The 16948-nt window shown below is 38.7% G+C and overlaps 1 protein-coding gene across 2 annotated transcripts in view; it reads left to right on the forward strand.

The window, feature by feature from the left end:
- The window catches only part of ADCY8 (adenylate cyclase 8), a 168434-nt gene that overhangs the window by 82897 nt on the left and 68589 nt on the right, over window positions 1–16948 (forward strand). For both annotated transcript variants that reach the window (XM_072410646.1, XM_072410647.1), the window contains exons 5-7: window positions 5669–5796; window positions 6937–7095; window positions 7902–8172. In XM_072410646.1, coding sequence (XP_072266747.1) covers window positions 5669–5796; window positions 6937–7095; window positions 7902–8172 — 558 coding nt within the window. The remainder of the gene's footprint in view (window positions 1–5668; window positions 5797–6936; window positions 7096–7901; window positions 8173–16948) is intronic.

Consider the following 16948-nt stretch of genomic DNA (forward strand, 5'->3'; position numbering starts at 1 on the left):
CCAGAGTACCCGGAGGAAACCCACACAGACAAGGGGAGAACCTGCAAACTCCGCACAGATAGTGTGCTGGCTGGGATTCAAACCTAGGACCTAGCGCTGCAAATGCCAGAGTGCTAACCACTGAGCCGCTGTGCTGCCCCTAATCTTTCTTTCTATCTATCTATCTATCTATCTATCTATCTATCTATCTATCTATCTATCCCTCTATCTATCTATCTATGTCACTAGCTGTCCCTCAAAGGGGGCTCACAATCTAATGTCCCTACCATAGTCATATGTAATTAACACAGTCTAAGGTCAATTTTTGGGGGAAGCTAAATAACCTAACTGCATGTTTTGGAATGTGGAAGGAAATCGATGTCCTTGCCAAGATTGAGTGCCATGATGCTATGTAGTTGCCCAATAAGCAAGCAGAAAGTGGAGGTGAACCACAGAATTCTAAAGATGGCCCAATGTACCTGGGTTCAGATTGTTCTTAGTTCAGTGAATGTTCTTTAAAGTTTGAATCAATCCCATTGGAGTGAAACAGATGTTTACCTTGTCATGAAACACCCCTGACCACCACCAGCCAATGTGTACATTAACAAGGAGCTCCATGCCAATGTTATCATACCAAGAGCTTTATCATTAACAAGGTCAACTATAACAGGGAGTAAGTTGTCACCTTGCCAGCCACTTTGGATTTCATCTGTTCAAATTCTTGTTTTCTGTTTGCAATTTCCACAGCATCATGAAGCAATTTGAGCAGACAAACCCCAAGTTGGTTATTAAATTAACAACCAGCTCCCAGCTAATCTTTACCTTACCAACCCCTTTGAAGGTCAACCGCTTGAATTGTGGTATAGGTTTGTGCAAATTGTCAAAAATGACCCCTCTGCAAGATTAAACTAGAACCTCATCTAACTGAAGTTCCTTTTAAATCTTTTTGAAAGTCTCAAAAACAATTTCAGACAAGACTTGTTACCATGTGTATGCCGAATTAGGAAACCATCAAGGAGGAAGATTTCAAAGCACAACTGTTACTTTTTTCTTTTAGCTTCTAAGCTAAAAACTATTTATCTTAATGAGAAAAATGATCAATTTTAATGTGTTTCTGTTTTTTGTCTAATTGCCTGAAAATTACTATCCTTTCCAAAACCGTCACCATCAAATAAAAAAAGCAGAAAAATGAAAAAAGGGATAAAGAAATTTTCTTTTATAGCCTTATTAATGAAGCTTTCCTAATTATAATCTGTTTTAGTTAAATAAGTTTGTTTTTGCAAAACAAATAATTATCCTAATGGCTTTGTGCGCACTGTACATCATACTATCAATTTATTTCCATCATCTGAGAGATCTCGCTTTGTCTGCGGTCTTTGTGCAGGGAATCAGTCTTTGTATTCTCATTTTCGAGAAATAAATAATTTATCTTTTGGAACCGCATCATTAAGCTGATCAGTCACAGCTGAAATGGATTCATCTCTGTATGGGATCTCATGCTATTATTTTTTTATTTTATTTGTAAAACATTATCATATAATTAGATGCTGATGTAAAAAAGAGCAGACAATGAATTTAAAAAATTGCCATGTAATAAATGGATTTTAAAAAATTATAAAATAAAAATTAAAGTATGAAAGTGTTTTTATATGAATTGTAAATTTGTGTCTGTTATTTATGTTTATAGCTTTCTATCTAGCCATCTATCTATCTGTTATGACTTGCCCGTGGGGCAGTAATATTATCTGGGGTGCCTGTGGGAGCAATCTTTTGATCTGGGGGACCTGTGGGGACAGTGTTATGATTTGGGGCACCTGCGGGTACAGTGGTATGATCTGGGGTGCCTGTGGGGGCAGTGTTATGCTCTGGGGCACCCGTGGGGGGCAGTACTATGATTTGGGGCACCTGTGGGTGCAGTGTTATGATCTGGGGTGCCTGCTGGGGCAGTGTTATGATCTGGGTGCCTGTGGGGGCAGTGTTATGATCTGGGGTAACTTTGGGAACAGTGTTATGATTTGGGGCACCTGTGGGGACAGTGTTATGATTTGGGGTGCCTGTGGGTCAGTGTTATAATTGGGAGTTGCTTCATTTGGTCAGATCCAGGTTCAAAAACATCATGTGCCCAAGAAATTATGTCATCATGACTATTTGAATATACTGAAGGACCAGGTTTTTCATCAATAAATTTTTTCTTTTCCTTGATGGCAACATAATATTCCAATGTCAGGATTTATTGGACTCTGGACCTTAACCCCAAATATTGTGCTTTTCTTTTTAAACTGCAATGCCCTTTTTAAAAAAAAAAAAAAAAAAAGGGTAAAGCCCCTCCTATTCTGAATGGGAGCACAAAGCCTCCCGGGATACATACATCACACATCCCGGGAAGCTCTTGGCTTTCTTCACTGAAGGCAACAAGATGCCGATCTCATGTATGCGCAGTGAGATTGGCACTTTTTTTCTACGTCATCTGATCTTTCACCTGCGCAGTGCGAGATCGGGTGACGTAGCCAGTAGAAGGAAGAAAAAGGCTGAAGATGGCAATGCCTGGCGCTTCCTACGCAACAGAATGAAAGAGAATTCCAGGACGGTGTGGGACCCGATTGAGGACTTCTCCAGCACAATTGAGGGATCTGTGGAATCAAAGGTAAGTGTGATTTTTTTTTTAATTTTCAATTTAGTTTTGCGTCAAGTATCTTTGGGATGTGCTGGAGAAGACTTTGCAATGCTATTCGGTTCTCCCATCATCAATACAACAAATGAATGCCACCTTGGCAACAAATGAATGCCACCCTGGATGAAAATAAATGTTGCATAAGTTTAATGGCAGGTGTATAATCAAAGCCACTGGCGGTCCATTTGAATATTGTATATCAACCTGTTGATCACTTAGTCTTGATCACAGTGACCCATCCAATATTTCTGGTTTTCTGTTAGATTGCCAGCATTTTCAATCATAACTGTTGCATTTTCTGTTGCATTTTACATTGCAATTTTCTAAACCACACTATATAGTACTACTATAGCATAGGTGAAATGTATATAAAACAAAAACATTTTTTGGGGGGATAGAATGTCTTCCCAATGAGACACAGACAGATAAAATCAGGGGTTGTAAAAATTAACTTGGAAGTTATCTAAAAAGAACATTTCCATGTTCCAACTGCTTTCTATTGCTGACATCAATGAGCCTTACATGGAAATCTTGGGAAAGTTCAGGATCCAAGTTGTACCACACTGTATAGGAGCATGATCCTCAATCTGCCCCAAACCCACAAGCAACACCCTGCCCATTGGCAACTTGAGATTAAAGTATGTTATGAGGATGTATGTTTAGTGCAAGGTGTGCTTTAGGTATTCTATCCAAACCTAAATATTTTGGCTTTGCATGCCCTTTAAATCAAAGTTGCCACTTAGTCTGTTTGCCCTAGTTAATACCAAGGTTAATGCGATAGTGGGCACTTTCCTGCAAACTGGTGCTTTAGAGCACCCCAGTGTCCCTAAAGCCCAAGACTCTCTATTATACAAATACAAACATGTTCTCAAGATCTACTAGCCCCTTCCCTTATTTCCAATCACACTGTTGAAACATCATTATGACATTATGGACCTCATTGAGCACTAGAGAGAGGCAGGAGGTAGATTATGGCAAGAATGTTGTTAACCATGGGATTTGCATGTAAAATGGTCCCAAAAGTGCTCTAGAATGTAGCAGAATGAACAAGCAGGCACAGGGGAATAAGCGATTATCCTATACCATATTACTGTTTATTATGCTTTTTAGATGTTTGCTAAAAAATATTGATTATATTAACCCGTCTGTCTCCCATTTTTATCCCTCGCACTCTTTATATATGTCAGTGATTGAATCCATTGCACATCAACTTTGGCCCTCTTTCCCACCTTCCCATGAATAAGGAATATCTATAAAAACTATTTGTGGTGTCATTCTGCATTTCATTTTGTTTGATGCTCTATAAAAATGAGCAGAGGAGAAATCTGTGCAATTTGTGTGGCAGCTTCAAGGCTGAGTGATGTGATTTGATCTGGATATCTGTTTGTATGGGCCAGTTGTGCACGCAGAAGCTTTTTCATGAATACAGCCAAAAACATTAAGCTGTTTATTTAACCTGCATACATTTCTTTTTTGAATTGAGTATCTGATCAGAGCTTTATCTGTAAACCAGGGGTTTAGAATGCACATTTGTCCACTGAGGATTAAAAGAGTTTTATACTTGGCTTTGCTGCTGACCTTAAAATAAACTGATTGTTTTTGGATTTATAGAGGAATTGCAGACAGGTCAGTTCTTTCTGATTTATGAAGGAAGGGCTGACTATAAACTATCTGTCTGTGCATTAGTTTGTGCATGTATCTTACTCTCTCTTTCTGCCTGCTTTCCCATCAGTTTTTATATAAGGCTTTATTTTATTTTAACTGTAATATCTCCAAAAACACAATTTTTATTATAATAGCACATTGTAATCTCACCTCACCCAGGCTGTCCACCCAGTGCATATTACCGCCTTTCTCAATATAGGGTCTTACATTATGTCCCTTCAACATGCTTACATGAAACCCAAGGCAAATTTATCCAGATAGAAGTCAACTTACCTGTATGTTTATGGATGGAACCAAAAACATTTTTGCAAGGGCCTGGAAAACATCCATACAGTGGTGGATCTGGTGGACCCATGCAGAGTTGTCTTTGGTGGGCTCATGCAGATGTGACTCTGGTAGACCCTTGCAGATTTGTCTCCAGTGGGTCTATGTAGATATGTCTCTGGTAGACCCATACAGATGCATCTTTGGTGGACCAATACATATGTAACTCACGTGAATTAATGCAAATATGTCTTGTACGAACCTATGCAGATGTGTTTATGGTGTACCCATGGCATTTGTTTCTGGTGGACCTATGCAGATGTATCCTAGGTGGACCCATACAGATGTAAGACTTGTGGATCTATAAACATATGCCTTTGTTGGATCAATGCGGATGCATCTCTGGTGGACCCAGACAGATTTGTCCTTGGTGGGCCTATGCAGATGTGACTTCGGTAGATCCATGCATGTTTGTCTTTGGTGGACCTATACAGATGAAATTCATGTGAATCCATGCAGATATATCTTTGACTGACCTATGCAGATAACATTTGTTTCTGGTGGACCTTTGCAGATTTCTTCTCGGTGGACCCATACAGATGTAACAATTGTGAATCCATACATGTATTTTTAGTGGACTTTTGCGGATGGCTCTGGTGGACCTATGCACATATGTCTTCATTGTGTCATTGGTGAATTTGTAACCCCAACCCTGCAAAAGTGCTATCCACTAGGCCACTGTGCAATAAAGTATACCTAAAGGCAAATAAATGTAATATGTTTCCACCTGCTAGACATATAGCTAGACAATTCCATCAGAGAGTCTTTCGGCACAGGTTGCAGAATTGTAAACCCCTCTGCTGTACAATTATCTAGTAGAGGAAACTCATGCCGGGAGACTCCAAAATTATACCTTTGCAATAGTAAAAATAGCTCCTAGCAAGTTGAACTTCAGCTTTTATGAAATTGCAAAGATCAGGCCTAAACCATCTAATGTCCATGGATACCTTTAACATGCAATTTTCCAAATCTGTGCACTGCACTTGTTGTCACAGTGTTGAGTCATTCTGTGCTTCTATTTATTTTTAGGAACATCACTGCCTTAGAATTAAGATCCTAGGTGACTGCTATTATTGTGTGTCTGGCCTTCCCGAACCCCGACAAGACCACGCTCACTGCTGTGTGGAAATGGGACTCAGCATGATCAAAACCATTAGGTAATTGTTCTTTTTTTTTCTGCACAGCACTTTATGGTTAACTTTGTTTTCACAGCTTGGAAAACTGACTATCACATAGACCAGCTACATTATCTTTGGTTACAGGCTTTGTTCATCAATAATTTAACAGGTCAAGGTGTTGCTTGGTTTGTTGCCAGGGGTTCCCCTTCACAGTTCACTTGACTTGCCGACAGCTGTTAAAGGAGCAGTAAGGGCACGTGATTGACTGCAAGTCTCTATCGTATGAGTTTGCAAAAAAGAAGCATGGCTGTATTGAAGAACAGAACAGCAGCAAAGTTTACTGGTGTCAACTTATGTCAGGCAAAGTAAAGACAGAGATTGTGTTTTAAAAAAAACATAATATATGTTTATCAGAACTTTTTCTCTTTGCGCTTCACCATTGTTTTCCATAAGGAATGTAGACTGTGCAGCCTAGGATAGAGTTGGTCCGTGGACATGAGGTGTTGATGAGTGGTCAAGCCACTGAAACAGCAAGCAAATATTTTTGTGACAGCAGGAGTGTAATGACGAGGGACCACCTATAACATATTGGGTACATAATACTGGGCCTGATTTGTTAACACTCTCCAAGACTGCAGAGAATAGACTATAAATGGAGAATCTGGGTCATCCTGCAAACCTTAGATTTCTTAAAAATCTTTGGCATCATTGGCAAATGTTTTCAATCCTAGACCAGATCCATTCCAGGTTCTTCAATGACAGGCTATCCTCTCCAACCTTGGCAAGCATTAATAAATCAAGGCCACTGATGGGTGGCGTTGAGATAGTTTGGGAAATCCTTACCCATAGTCTACTGGGGTCAAAATCTTTATGGAACCTGTACATGTGATGAAGGTTACTGATTACATTTCTATAGCATTACAGTAGAATTTATTTTATTATTTATTATGAATTAATAGACCACGCCAGTGTACTCCAGTGCTTTGGGTTTGACCTTTTAGTAATGGTTTTTGTGGCCATGACCAGTAGATGCAAAAGGCAACTAATGTGAGGTCTACAAGACTGAAGCTTTGAAGTTGCGGAACCGGTGAAATGAATGTTATATAATGTTATCATTGTGGAAAACAATGAGATATTGTCCAAAGAAGTCCCAGAGTGATGTTTATTTTTAATCTGCAGGTATGTAAGATCACGGACCAAACATGACATTGACATGAGGATTGGAATACATTCTGGCTCGGTGCTGTGCGGAGTGCTGGGACTAAGGAAGTGGCAGTTTGATGTGTGGTCATGGGATGTGGATATTGCCAACAAACTGGAGTCAGGAGGAATCCCAGGGTAAGATGTAATGTTTGGTATGATAGTTGTTTGTTCAGAAGCTTGGCACTCCTAGACTTAACCCTATGCTCAATATGTTCCTATTAGCTAAACACAACGATGGGCTCCTTATCCAACCAGTGCAAAAATATGAAATATATAATACTACAAGGCAGTGCTAATGCTTTGCCTAAACAGAACATGGAACTTGTAGGTGCACATGTTGCAGATATGTGAATGCATCTGTAAATCCTTCATATTTGTCAATGGCTTTTATTGTAGTTATAGTGACAGATTCACTTTTGAAATGACCACAGGATGGTAATATCCCAAGTTAATAAGATAATATTTGCATTATAAAATAAATGATTGGGCAACAGCTTTGATGTTTGGTAGTTTGCCTGCTTCCTCCTAAATCTAGCATGCATTCCTATTGGTCCATCACTTCTATGAGCTTCCCCATCAGCCAAAAGGAATAGGACAGTTTAAAAACTACAAGGAATTATGGACGTATTACCCAATCAGAATAGTTTGGCATGTTGGCAGTGGGGTGAAAGCTGCTACAAGTTCACCTCTAGGTACCGGCACTTCATATCTTTCAACAATTTTTTCAGATACTATAGGAGGGGAAATACTAATTTTAAATGCCCATTCTGGTTTTTGTTAACTAAATACCAGTGAATGATGAGTAATTTTTTCTCCTTGATTTGCATAATTGTTTTCATAAATAGTAATACCGACCCCTCAATAAATAATTGCCTTAAAATAATTATAAATGTTGGCACTATGCAGTGTCTAAAATTGATTTTTTTTTTTTTGGTTTAAAGGAGAATTCACATATCAAAAGCTTCTCTCGATTGCCTTAACGGAGATTACAATGTGGAAGAAGGCCACGGCAAAGAAAGGAATGAGTTTTTACGGAAACATAACATTGAAACCTACTTGATCAAACAACCAGAGGAGAACTTGTTAACCCTACCAGAAGATATCGTGAAGGAGTCTGTGAGCGCGACGGACCGGAGGAACAGCGGGGCCACGTTCACAGAGGGGTCCTGGAGCCCAGAACTCCCGTTTGATAACATTGTCGGCAAACAGAATGTAAGTTCAACTTTTCTGTAATGTCAGCCGGCATAACTCACGCTTGAGCGAAGCTCTGTAATGGGAGCCTCAGAGGAACTGTATCCATCTTTAACCTTTTCTCTAACACGAAACGTCAAATCATTATGTAAACCCTCCCGAGGATAGAATTAACCTACTGAATTTATTAGCAGAAATGCCAAACGTAGCTAACATACCAAAATCAAAAGAATGCCAATTTGAGCTATCAATCGTTTATCTAACCCCCACCTTTATAAGAACATGTAACAGTGAAAAAATACATTTTTGATATCACATACCTGTATATTTCTGTTTAGCTTGTACAAAGGTATTTGTTATGCCCATTGAAATGTTCACTTTTTACTTGTCACCATGGGGGAATGTCTAGATTCATCTACAGGAGATTGTGGAATGTTCATGTAGCAACAAAATTCCGTAATGTCAAAACTTCAACTTAGACATCAATTAATATTTGGATGTTGCCTACCATGCAAGATCGAATGCTTAAAGGTGAACTCAAATTTAGGCCACCAGTGCACCCAGTTCCCCTTCTGTCTAAGTACAATCAATAACCCTTTATATTCTGTGGGCAGTGACAGGGGAGTTCTCCTCTCCCTTGTCACAGCTCCCTTCTATCCATCAATGTCTATGGGTGCATGGGCAGAGATAAGAGCAGCGAGATAAGCAGACTGGCTGCCCTCCTTAAATGCAGAACATAAACCCTTTATGCTGGCAGTTCAGCTGCATGAATTACTGGAATGGTTGTTCTGTCTGGGGTTCAACTTCATTGAGCAAATAAACCAAAAAAGTAGGTGGGCAATCCCTCCAGGTGTCCCTAGTTGTCCCTTGCTAGGAAGGTTTATCCTCTCAAGTTGTTCCAGTTTTCATTGTCACTTGAGCAGAAATTAATAGGCAATCCAACTTGTGGCTAGAACAAGAATATAGAGGTAACATTCTAATGGAGGCCATTGTTCTGGTGACCAGGAGGTAATTTTCCTCACTATGGAGAGATTTCTTCATTTCCTGTAGAACAAACAGTGAAAGAAACATTCCCCAGTAGCAAAAAAATGGACAAAAATTAACTTTGCCATGCATTAAAGGGCACCTGCCATCAAAAACCTTTGTGTATGCCCTGGATTTGCACAAATGTGTATAGATATTTAAGTTTAATTAAGCCTGTTAGAATAAAAAATGTCACTTTACATATGCATGCAAAGAAAAGGCTAGGATGGAACATGAGGATGTAGTAAATCTAACAGATATTTATAAAAAAAACTTTTTTTACAAATTTTATTCTGTTCACACAAAAAAATGAAATTTCCATATCTTAAAAACAGTAATGCATCCATTGTAAGAATTGGCATGCTCCAATATAGTTTGATTTTATTGAGCTGATACATAGTCAACACATCCCTTGAAGTCCATTTTTGCAAGGAGTCACGTGCAATCCCTATGGCTGCACAGATCTTATAAAAAGAACAATATATTTTAATAGGCATAGAACTTAACTAATATTTGAAAATTTAAAAATATCCCAAAAGGATCCCAAAGGAATAGTATCACAAAGCTGCATATATAGATCTGGTGATGAAGAGATCTTAACCTATACCAACAAACATAAGTTTTTAAATTTTTTAGCTGTCTCCTTTTAACACTAAAGGAGCAACAATATAAGGAAGGGGTAATAATACCCACATATGTGATTTCTGGAGAGGAGGAAAGGGCTCCAATCCCATCATCCCCAATGCAGAGTAAGGCAAGAGTGCTCTGCATGGAAAGTTGTTTAGTACTATAACCCTTCTCCCCAAGCAGCAAGCCCTTATGGAAATTTGGTGCTTAGGGCATTTCACCTTAGTTCGCTCATTCGCCATGTTTGTTAAGGCCATGCATTTTTCTAATGCACCACAACAGATGAAATATGGAACCTGCTGTACTTTTGGGAGCACAACACACGGTGCATTAAGAAGATGTGTTGGGGTACCATTTTAAATGAATGTTTTCCTAAACAAACCCATGTGCATTTGCGCGCATTATTACAGATACAAATTGTGAATTGGCCCTAACTGTAAAGATGCTGGACACAGCATCTTTTATTCTCCATGTAAGTGCCAGATTTCCACCAGTGCTTGTTTGTTTACAATGAAGGATTTAGTCCAGGGATACAACTGCTCGTAATAAATATATCCATCTACTTGGGCATCCCAAATCACATGGGTCATTTACATTTCAGGTGGGGGCAAATTCTAACTGTACTTTACTGTAAATGTGCAGTTACCCTTTGGGTTTTTCTTAAACCACCTGCAGGACTGAAACCCAGGCAGCCACAGTACCTGCACATACCTGAATCGATATCTTTTGGCACCCAAGAGCCTTTAATCTAGTATTCTAATTTTAATAATTTAATTATTTTCAATGGAATAACAAAAAGTCCTGGTGCATCAATAATACTTAGGTGCTGTTTTAAGGAATACAAAAGACCATCCAGAGCATCCAGTAGCCATCTGATGACAGCACTTTAAAAGCTAATGAGTGCAAATTTTATATCTCAAGCAGAGAAAATGCTGCACATTTATAATATGTATGCTGAGTGCGAGATGTAAATGCAGACAGCCACTTGCTCCAACTGCAATATTGCTGCTATTAGATACCCTCAGGCTAAATTTTTTACAGGAAATAGTAGAAGGTGGTGAAAATACATTATTAAAAAAGACAATTTTTAATATTATTAAACGGTATTTTTATAGTGCCAACAATATTACGCAGCACTGTACAATAAATAGGGGTTGCAAATGACAGACAGTGACAGAGGAGGAGGAGAGGATGCCTAACTTTTAACACAAAATGTTGAGGCAAAGGCAATAGTACATTGTATTTACTAAGCCTATTGTTGCAATATGGAGACTGCAGCATAGAAAATGAAACCACATAGTCAAAGGGTGAATTCCTACATGGAAGTAATGCCAGTCAAGGTCCCTAAACATATAATAACATATAGGAAAGGCAGTAAGAAATTAGCCAAGCATTCTTCACAGAGCACCGGGTAGAATTGGTTTTAATAAGTAATGTTCTCTCTTCTTTACAAAACATGTAACTGCACATTATCTGATGAGGGACAGTACAGAAACTGACATTTGAGCTACAGGCTCATGTAAAACTTTCAGCTCTAAAATCATAAGTGGTTTGACATGTAACATCATGCCGACCTCTCCTGGGTTTGATAATGCTTTTTTCCTGCACTAAGGCTTATATTCCAGCAGACTTGTTTTGTGGTAGAACATCAAGGCTAAGTGTAGACACCCTATCATGAACCCCAAACAATGGAGAAACTATTGTCTGCTCCCTTTTTCCATTTTATCAATTTTGTAAAGATAACTTTGCTGGCTTTCTTTTCAACCGCTATACATGCTATTCAGATGCACATTACCTGCATATAAAACACACCCTATTCAAGCTTACCAATCTGATCAAGCGCATCTTCTAAAATGCATTATATACTGCAATGGGACTTTGCTGACCTGTGCTTGTTGGGAATTACAAAAGTAAATCAAAATCATGAACACAATGTCCATTAACATGAACCCATAAAGATACAGACGGGGTCCTCTTCTCTTGGCTCAGCCGCCCCTGGATAGGAACTGCAATTACATGGAAGTAAGCACCAAGCACTACGGCTTAATAGCAATCCCAGTCTCCTATCCCATATGGAGGATGAGAGCTGAGACTGCTACTGCACGTAAACCCCATTTTTTTAGGGCAGGAAGAATGAAAAGAATAAAACATAAGGTTTAATTTATTACTCTATCATGATTATTATTTGCAATAACAATTCTCAGTATTGATATTCAAACAAAGTCATATGACTGTAATAAAAAGAAGAATGTGATAGTAAATACCAAATGCTCCATGACTTAATTAAACCTTAAAGTTTATGAAAAGCCAGGTAGGGTGCACCTACTTACTACAATACTCCACTCAAGAGCCCAGATTCAATGGTTGTGGGCTCAGTGTTGGATGTACCCATCAGTGGGCCCTGTGGGGGCTCCTGCTGGCTGAAGAGGGTCCAAAGCCCAATTTTCACCTTCCTATATCCTCCCCTGCGTGGGTTCTTTGGAGGATGTATATATATCCAAAGCATTATGGGGGGATGCCAACCTAGAGGCGTGAGCATTCCTAAGCAGACAATATTTGCATTCTGAAATCACCCTGAATATCCCTGCTGAACAGCAACTGGGATCTATTACAATTATAGGAGAATCCACCCAAATAAGGGCCAGCCCTTTTATTACAGTAGGGCTGTTCTGCACCACTAAGCAGGAATATGTAAATGTAACAAGCAAACATGGCATCCCACATATTAGAAAAGTAACAGAAAAGTAATTAAAAACAAAATAACAGACATTAGTAAAATATATTTACTTGATTTGATATAATAAAACAACAGATAAAAACATCAGTCGATGTCCTTCATGTGCAGGAAATGTTTCTTGTGAAACCATTAATCTTTGTTTATCGTATTGTCCCAATAAATGTACGTTTGTTAAAGGTTGTTTTAAATAACAGACTACAAAGAGCAGTATTACATAAAAAGAGCCAGTTAGATATCATCTTGCTTTAGTCTGACTCGACCAGACTGCTAAAAGTTCATCAGTCGTTGGTTGTGAGGGTTCACATCATGGTATTGCTCTCGGCACCATGTTATAAGACAAATCCCACGTACGTCCCAATGTCTCTGTTTTGACATAATGAGTGCATGATTTGCTGACTGTAATGGAATGTGGTCTGCATGATGCATGTTTCTATTTTACCTCTGTTGTTTTGCTTGTCTTTTTTATGCATCATTTATGCTTGTGGTTTTATTGCACGTTGTCCTTTGCAATGTTCTGCTGTTATGTCTGTGAGAGATTACTATTATGTTATGGTTTTCATGTCTCAGCAGCTAGGGGGTAATTATTTGTAAGGCAATTTTTAGAAAGCAATACAAATAAGCAGTGGCTAATAGGAAATAAAGTCACCCTTGATAGTAATGGTATCAATAAATTTTGATTTGATTTTGTTGCTGATTTGCTTTTCTTTGTTTTTTTTACTGTTTTAACAAAGGTAAACTCCTGGCTAAGTGCTGCATTATATAACCAAATGTTTGTGGACACCTGACCGGCACAACTCTATGAGCTTGTTGGACATCCCAGTACACAACCTTGAAGTTGCACTATCCCCCTTCTCAGAATGCTTTTGCCATGATTTTGTGGGGAGGTGCGGATTTTTTACCCATTCAGCCAAAGAAAATATGTGATATCAGTTACTTATGTTGGATGAGAAGGTCTGATATGCAGTTAGCATTCCAGTTCATTAGGTGTTCCGTGGAATTGAGGTCAGGGCACTGTGCAGGCCACTCAAGTTGCTAGACCAAACTCATCAAACCATTTGCTATGTAGCTGGCTTTGTGAATATGGGATCAATCATGTTGGAACAGAATAGGACTGTTACCAAACTGCTACCAGTATTCTTTATTGAAAACATGTAAATCCAATACTTTGGGGGGGTCCACATACTATTAACTGTATACATAGGTGTGATGGCCAGGTGTCTTCAAACCTTTCGTCATATAGTGTAACATCTTCATATCTATACATATGCAATAAACCATACTTGTACATGATATATATTACATGCCAATGGGTTTGTAAATTTTTACTCTTCTGATTTAGATAACCTGAATAGTCGGCACAGCCAGGTCTTGTAAAGGTGAACCTTTTGACTTTATACACCTCATTAAAATTGTTGAGTTTTTTCAGAATATTTGAACAAGCAAACATTAGATTTTAGTTCAAGAAGTGCACAAAGATAAATGTGATATGTTGGAACAAATTATCTATAAGTGGTGTAGATACTAAATTACTGCTACTTCGCCTAGAACCAGCCCATTAAATTCTGTCCAAAAGCTGACCCAATGACGTTGAGAAAACATCTCCAAGAACCCCAAAATTTAATTGCAGGACCTGCAGGTAACTCTTGCAACAATCATAGTTATAGTGCATGCAAATACAATGAGAACAATCTTGCGCCCATGTAACCAGCAGGGAAGGTGCACCAAGTAAAAAGCCTTGCTATCCAAAAAGAAATTTAGAGCAAGAGTACAGTTTGATATTGAATGTATAGGCAAAGATCAGACCTTTCAGGATTATGTGCTGTACACCGATCAATTAGAATTTTTTTGGTAACTGTAGACATATTAGAATCAACTGAAGTCCCAAACGTAAGGCATGGTGGTTGAAATAGGTTTGTGGTTGCTTTGCTCCCTAATGGCCTTGGAAGCTTGCAATGATCAAGCCATGTATGCATTGTGGTAAATGAGAATGTGGACATCTTCCCAAAAGTTAAAAGTTAAAATTTGAACATGAAATTGATTTTTCTAACGCATAAATAATCTGAAGCACTCTAGCTAGCAAATCTACTAAAAAATGGCTCCTAAAAAGATTGGAAAGGTGTGGACTTGGTTAGTCAAATCCCATGTCTTAAATCTTATTGCAGTGTTTGGAGATGATTTACAATGGACAATAAACCCGCAAAGATCTTTAAGTGGAAGTCACATAACATGGAGTTGACACAAATTTCCCCAAATCAGTTTCTGGTGGACAACCAATGCATTTAAGATTTTTGGGCTTGAGAGGTCAACATTTTATGGTACTATACAGAATCCCCCTAATTTAGGAGCTACTTTTTCAACAGTTTGCACTTTCAACTACAGATATTCTTGATGAATAAATGAATGAAAAGGATAGTTTGCCAATGTTTTTATTCAGATATCTCACCTTCATCTGTAGAACCATGTTTGCCTGTTCAAAAATACTGAAAAAGTCAACAATGTTCATAGGTTTTACTGCATTTTCACATGACTGTAGGTTATATTTTATCAGAAATAACCAGGCACATTTTGTTAACAGCTCAGAATGGGGAGAAAACAGATTACACATCACCTTCGCATTGCCAGATATATTAGAAAATAACATCCTTTGAAAAGGGAGAAGCAAGTCCAGGAACTTTATGAGGACATAAAAGAGGCCTCTGCCTAAGGTTTACTACAGAAATAAAAAGTAATTAGTTTAGGCTATCTGCTGAAAGATATATGGAGGTTTCAAGGTACCAAATAGTTGCTCAATAATGTGAAGCAGTCTTAGAAAAGGAGGTGTTTACAGATCAACAAAAGCAAGTTTCGAGGCAATATTGTTTCTATGTTGGTACATGAACTTTCAGTGCCGAGAGTTTATCATTGTAGATTTTGGCAAGGCTTTTATGGAAAAGGGGGAAATGTGAAATCTCATCTCCCTAACCTGTATCCTATCCCCCCTTACCTTGACCCTAATACACAGTCCCATTCATTGCATACAATTATAATCCAAGCTTAAAATTAGCATTTACACCGAGTAACAAAATATAATACCAGTTCATCTTTCCCATTTATATTCACCCAGAGATCCTAGCAGCAACACATTCTATCCTAGGGGGAACAGATCAGAGTTGTCACCATAGGACATGAAGTACGTTAGGAAGTGTTAGTGTTTATGTACTTACAATAAAATAATAAATCTGATGCAAGGTTCACTTTAAAGCTCAACAGAAAGAGATTGTGTAGAAATGACCCAGGGCTTATGTTGTCACCTGCTTAGATGCAACACTTTTTATCAGGGTTTTGCTGTGCCTTGGTTGTAGGGCAGCACAGGCAGTTCTCACGTTAACAAATCAGGCACGTTGTGATCAAAACCCAGACTAAAGCCTGTGCTATCCTGAGCTCCTGGAAGTGCTATATATAGTAACAGTCTACCTCAGCCATTAGGTCATGTCTCTGATTAGAGCTCGGATGCACTGAATTGGATTAAGAAGTGAGGAAGGTATTATATAACAGGTCTGCAGAGACTGAGTAGTGCTGGCACGCAGCTGGCGGACTGATCGTTTGTCACATGACTATTGTAAATGGAAACAACCTATTGTGTATCTGACACTACTCATCATGTCACTTCAAGGCCCTAATGGCCTCCAAGGCCTTCTACACCAAATATCATTAAAACAGGTATGGAAAACTATTTTAAGCAACTACATAGATTTTCCTGTGATCCCCAACCCATGCTATGGCCCACAGATCTGTAGACTACACCTAGCCTACAGCCTGCTTTTTGGAAGCCTACTAAACATCACCGTACCAGCATCAGTTACCCTAAATTCTGATATGCTACACCCCCTACATAAACCCACCTTCCTCACGTTAGCTTTTGAGGATCATGCCGTAATCATAATACCATGTGTACAGGCTAGTATGGGGCAAACAACGGAAAAGCAAATTTAGGTAACTGATTTGCCAGATGAGTGCTGTTTTAGTGTGGATATTTGAGCTCGTCCACTTTCCCATTTCCTAGAACATTCATGGCAGTTTACTTTTCATACAGGTCAATATTGCCTATAGGCTTCCTGCAGCTAATATTTTACCCATTTCTCATGTCAGAGATGCCCCTTATTATTGATTATCTAATGGTGAATGTCCCAACAACTGGAGAGCTAGAGAAAGAAAATACCCACATAATGGTTTAGACAAAAGCAGGGGGATTCTTGCATTCCAGCTCTTCAAGTACAGCTTTCTCTCCAGCAAGGAGAACAATGAAAAGAATAATAGAAAATTAACTATATCTCACTCTAAATCTGGTGTAATTAGCAATAACCGGTATCTTTGAGGGATTTTACACTGCAGAGACAGACTTTAGCTTCTGTTCATCTGAACAAAGGCATG

This window comes from Pyxicephalus adspersus, chromosome 5, assembly GCF_032062135.1.
Source record: "Pyxicephalus adspersus chromosome 5, UCB_Pads_2.0, whole genome shotgun sequence".
Taxonomy (NCBI): Eukaryota; Metazoa; Chordata; class Amphibia; order Anura; family Pyxicephalidae; genus Pyxicephalus; species Pyxicephalus adspersus.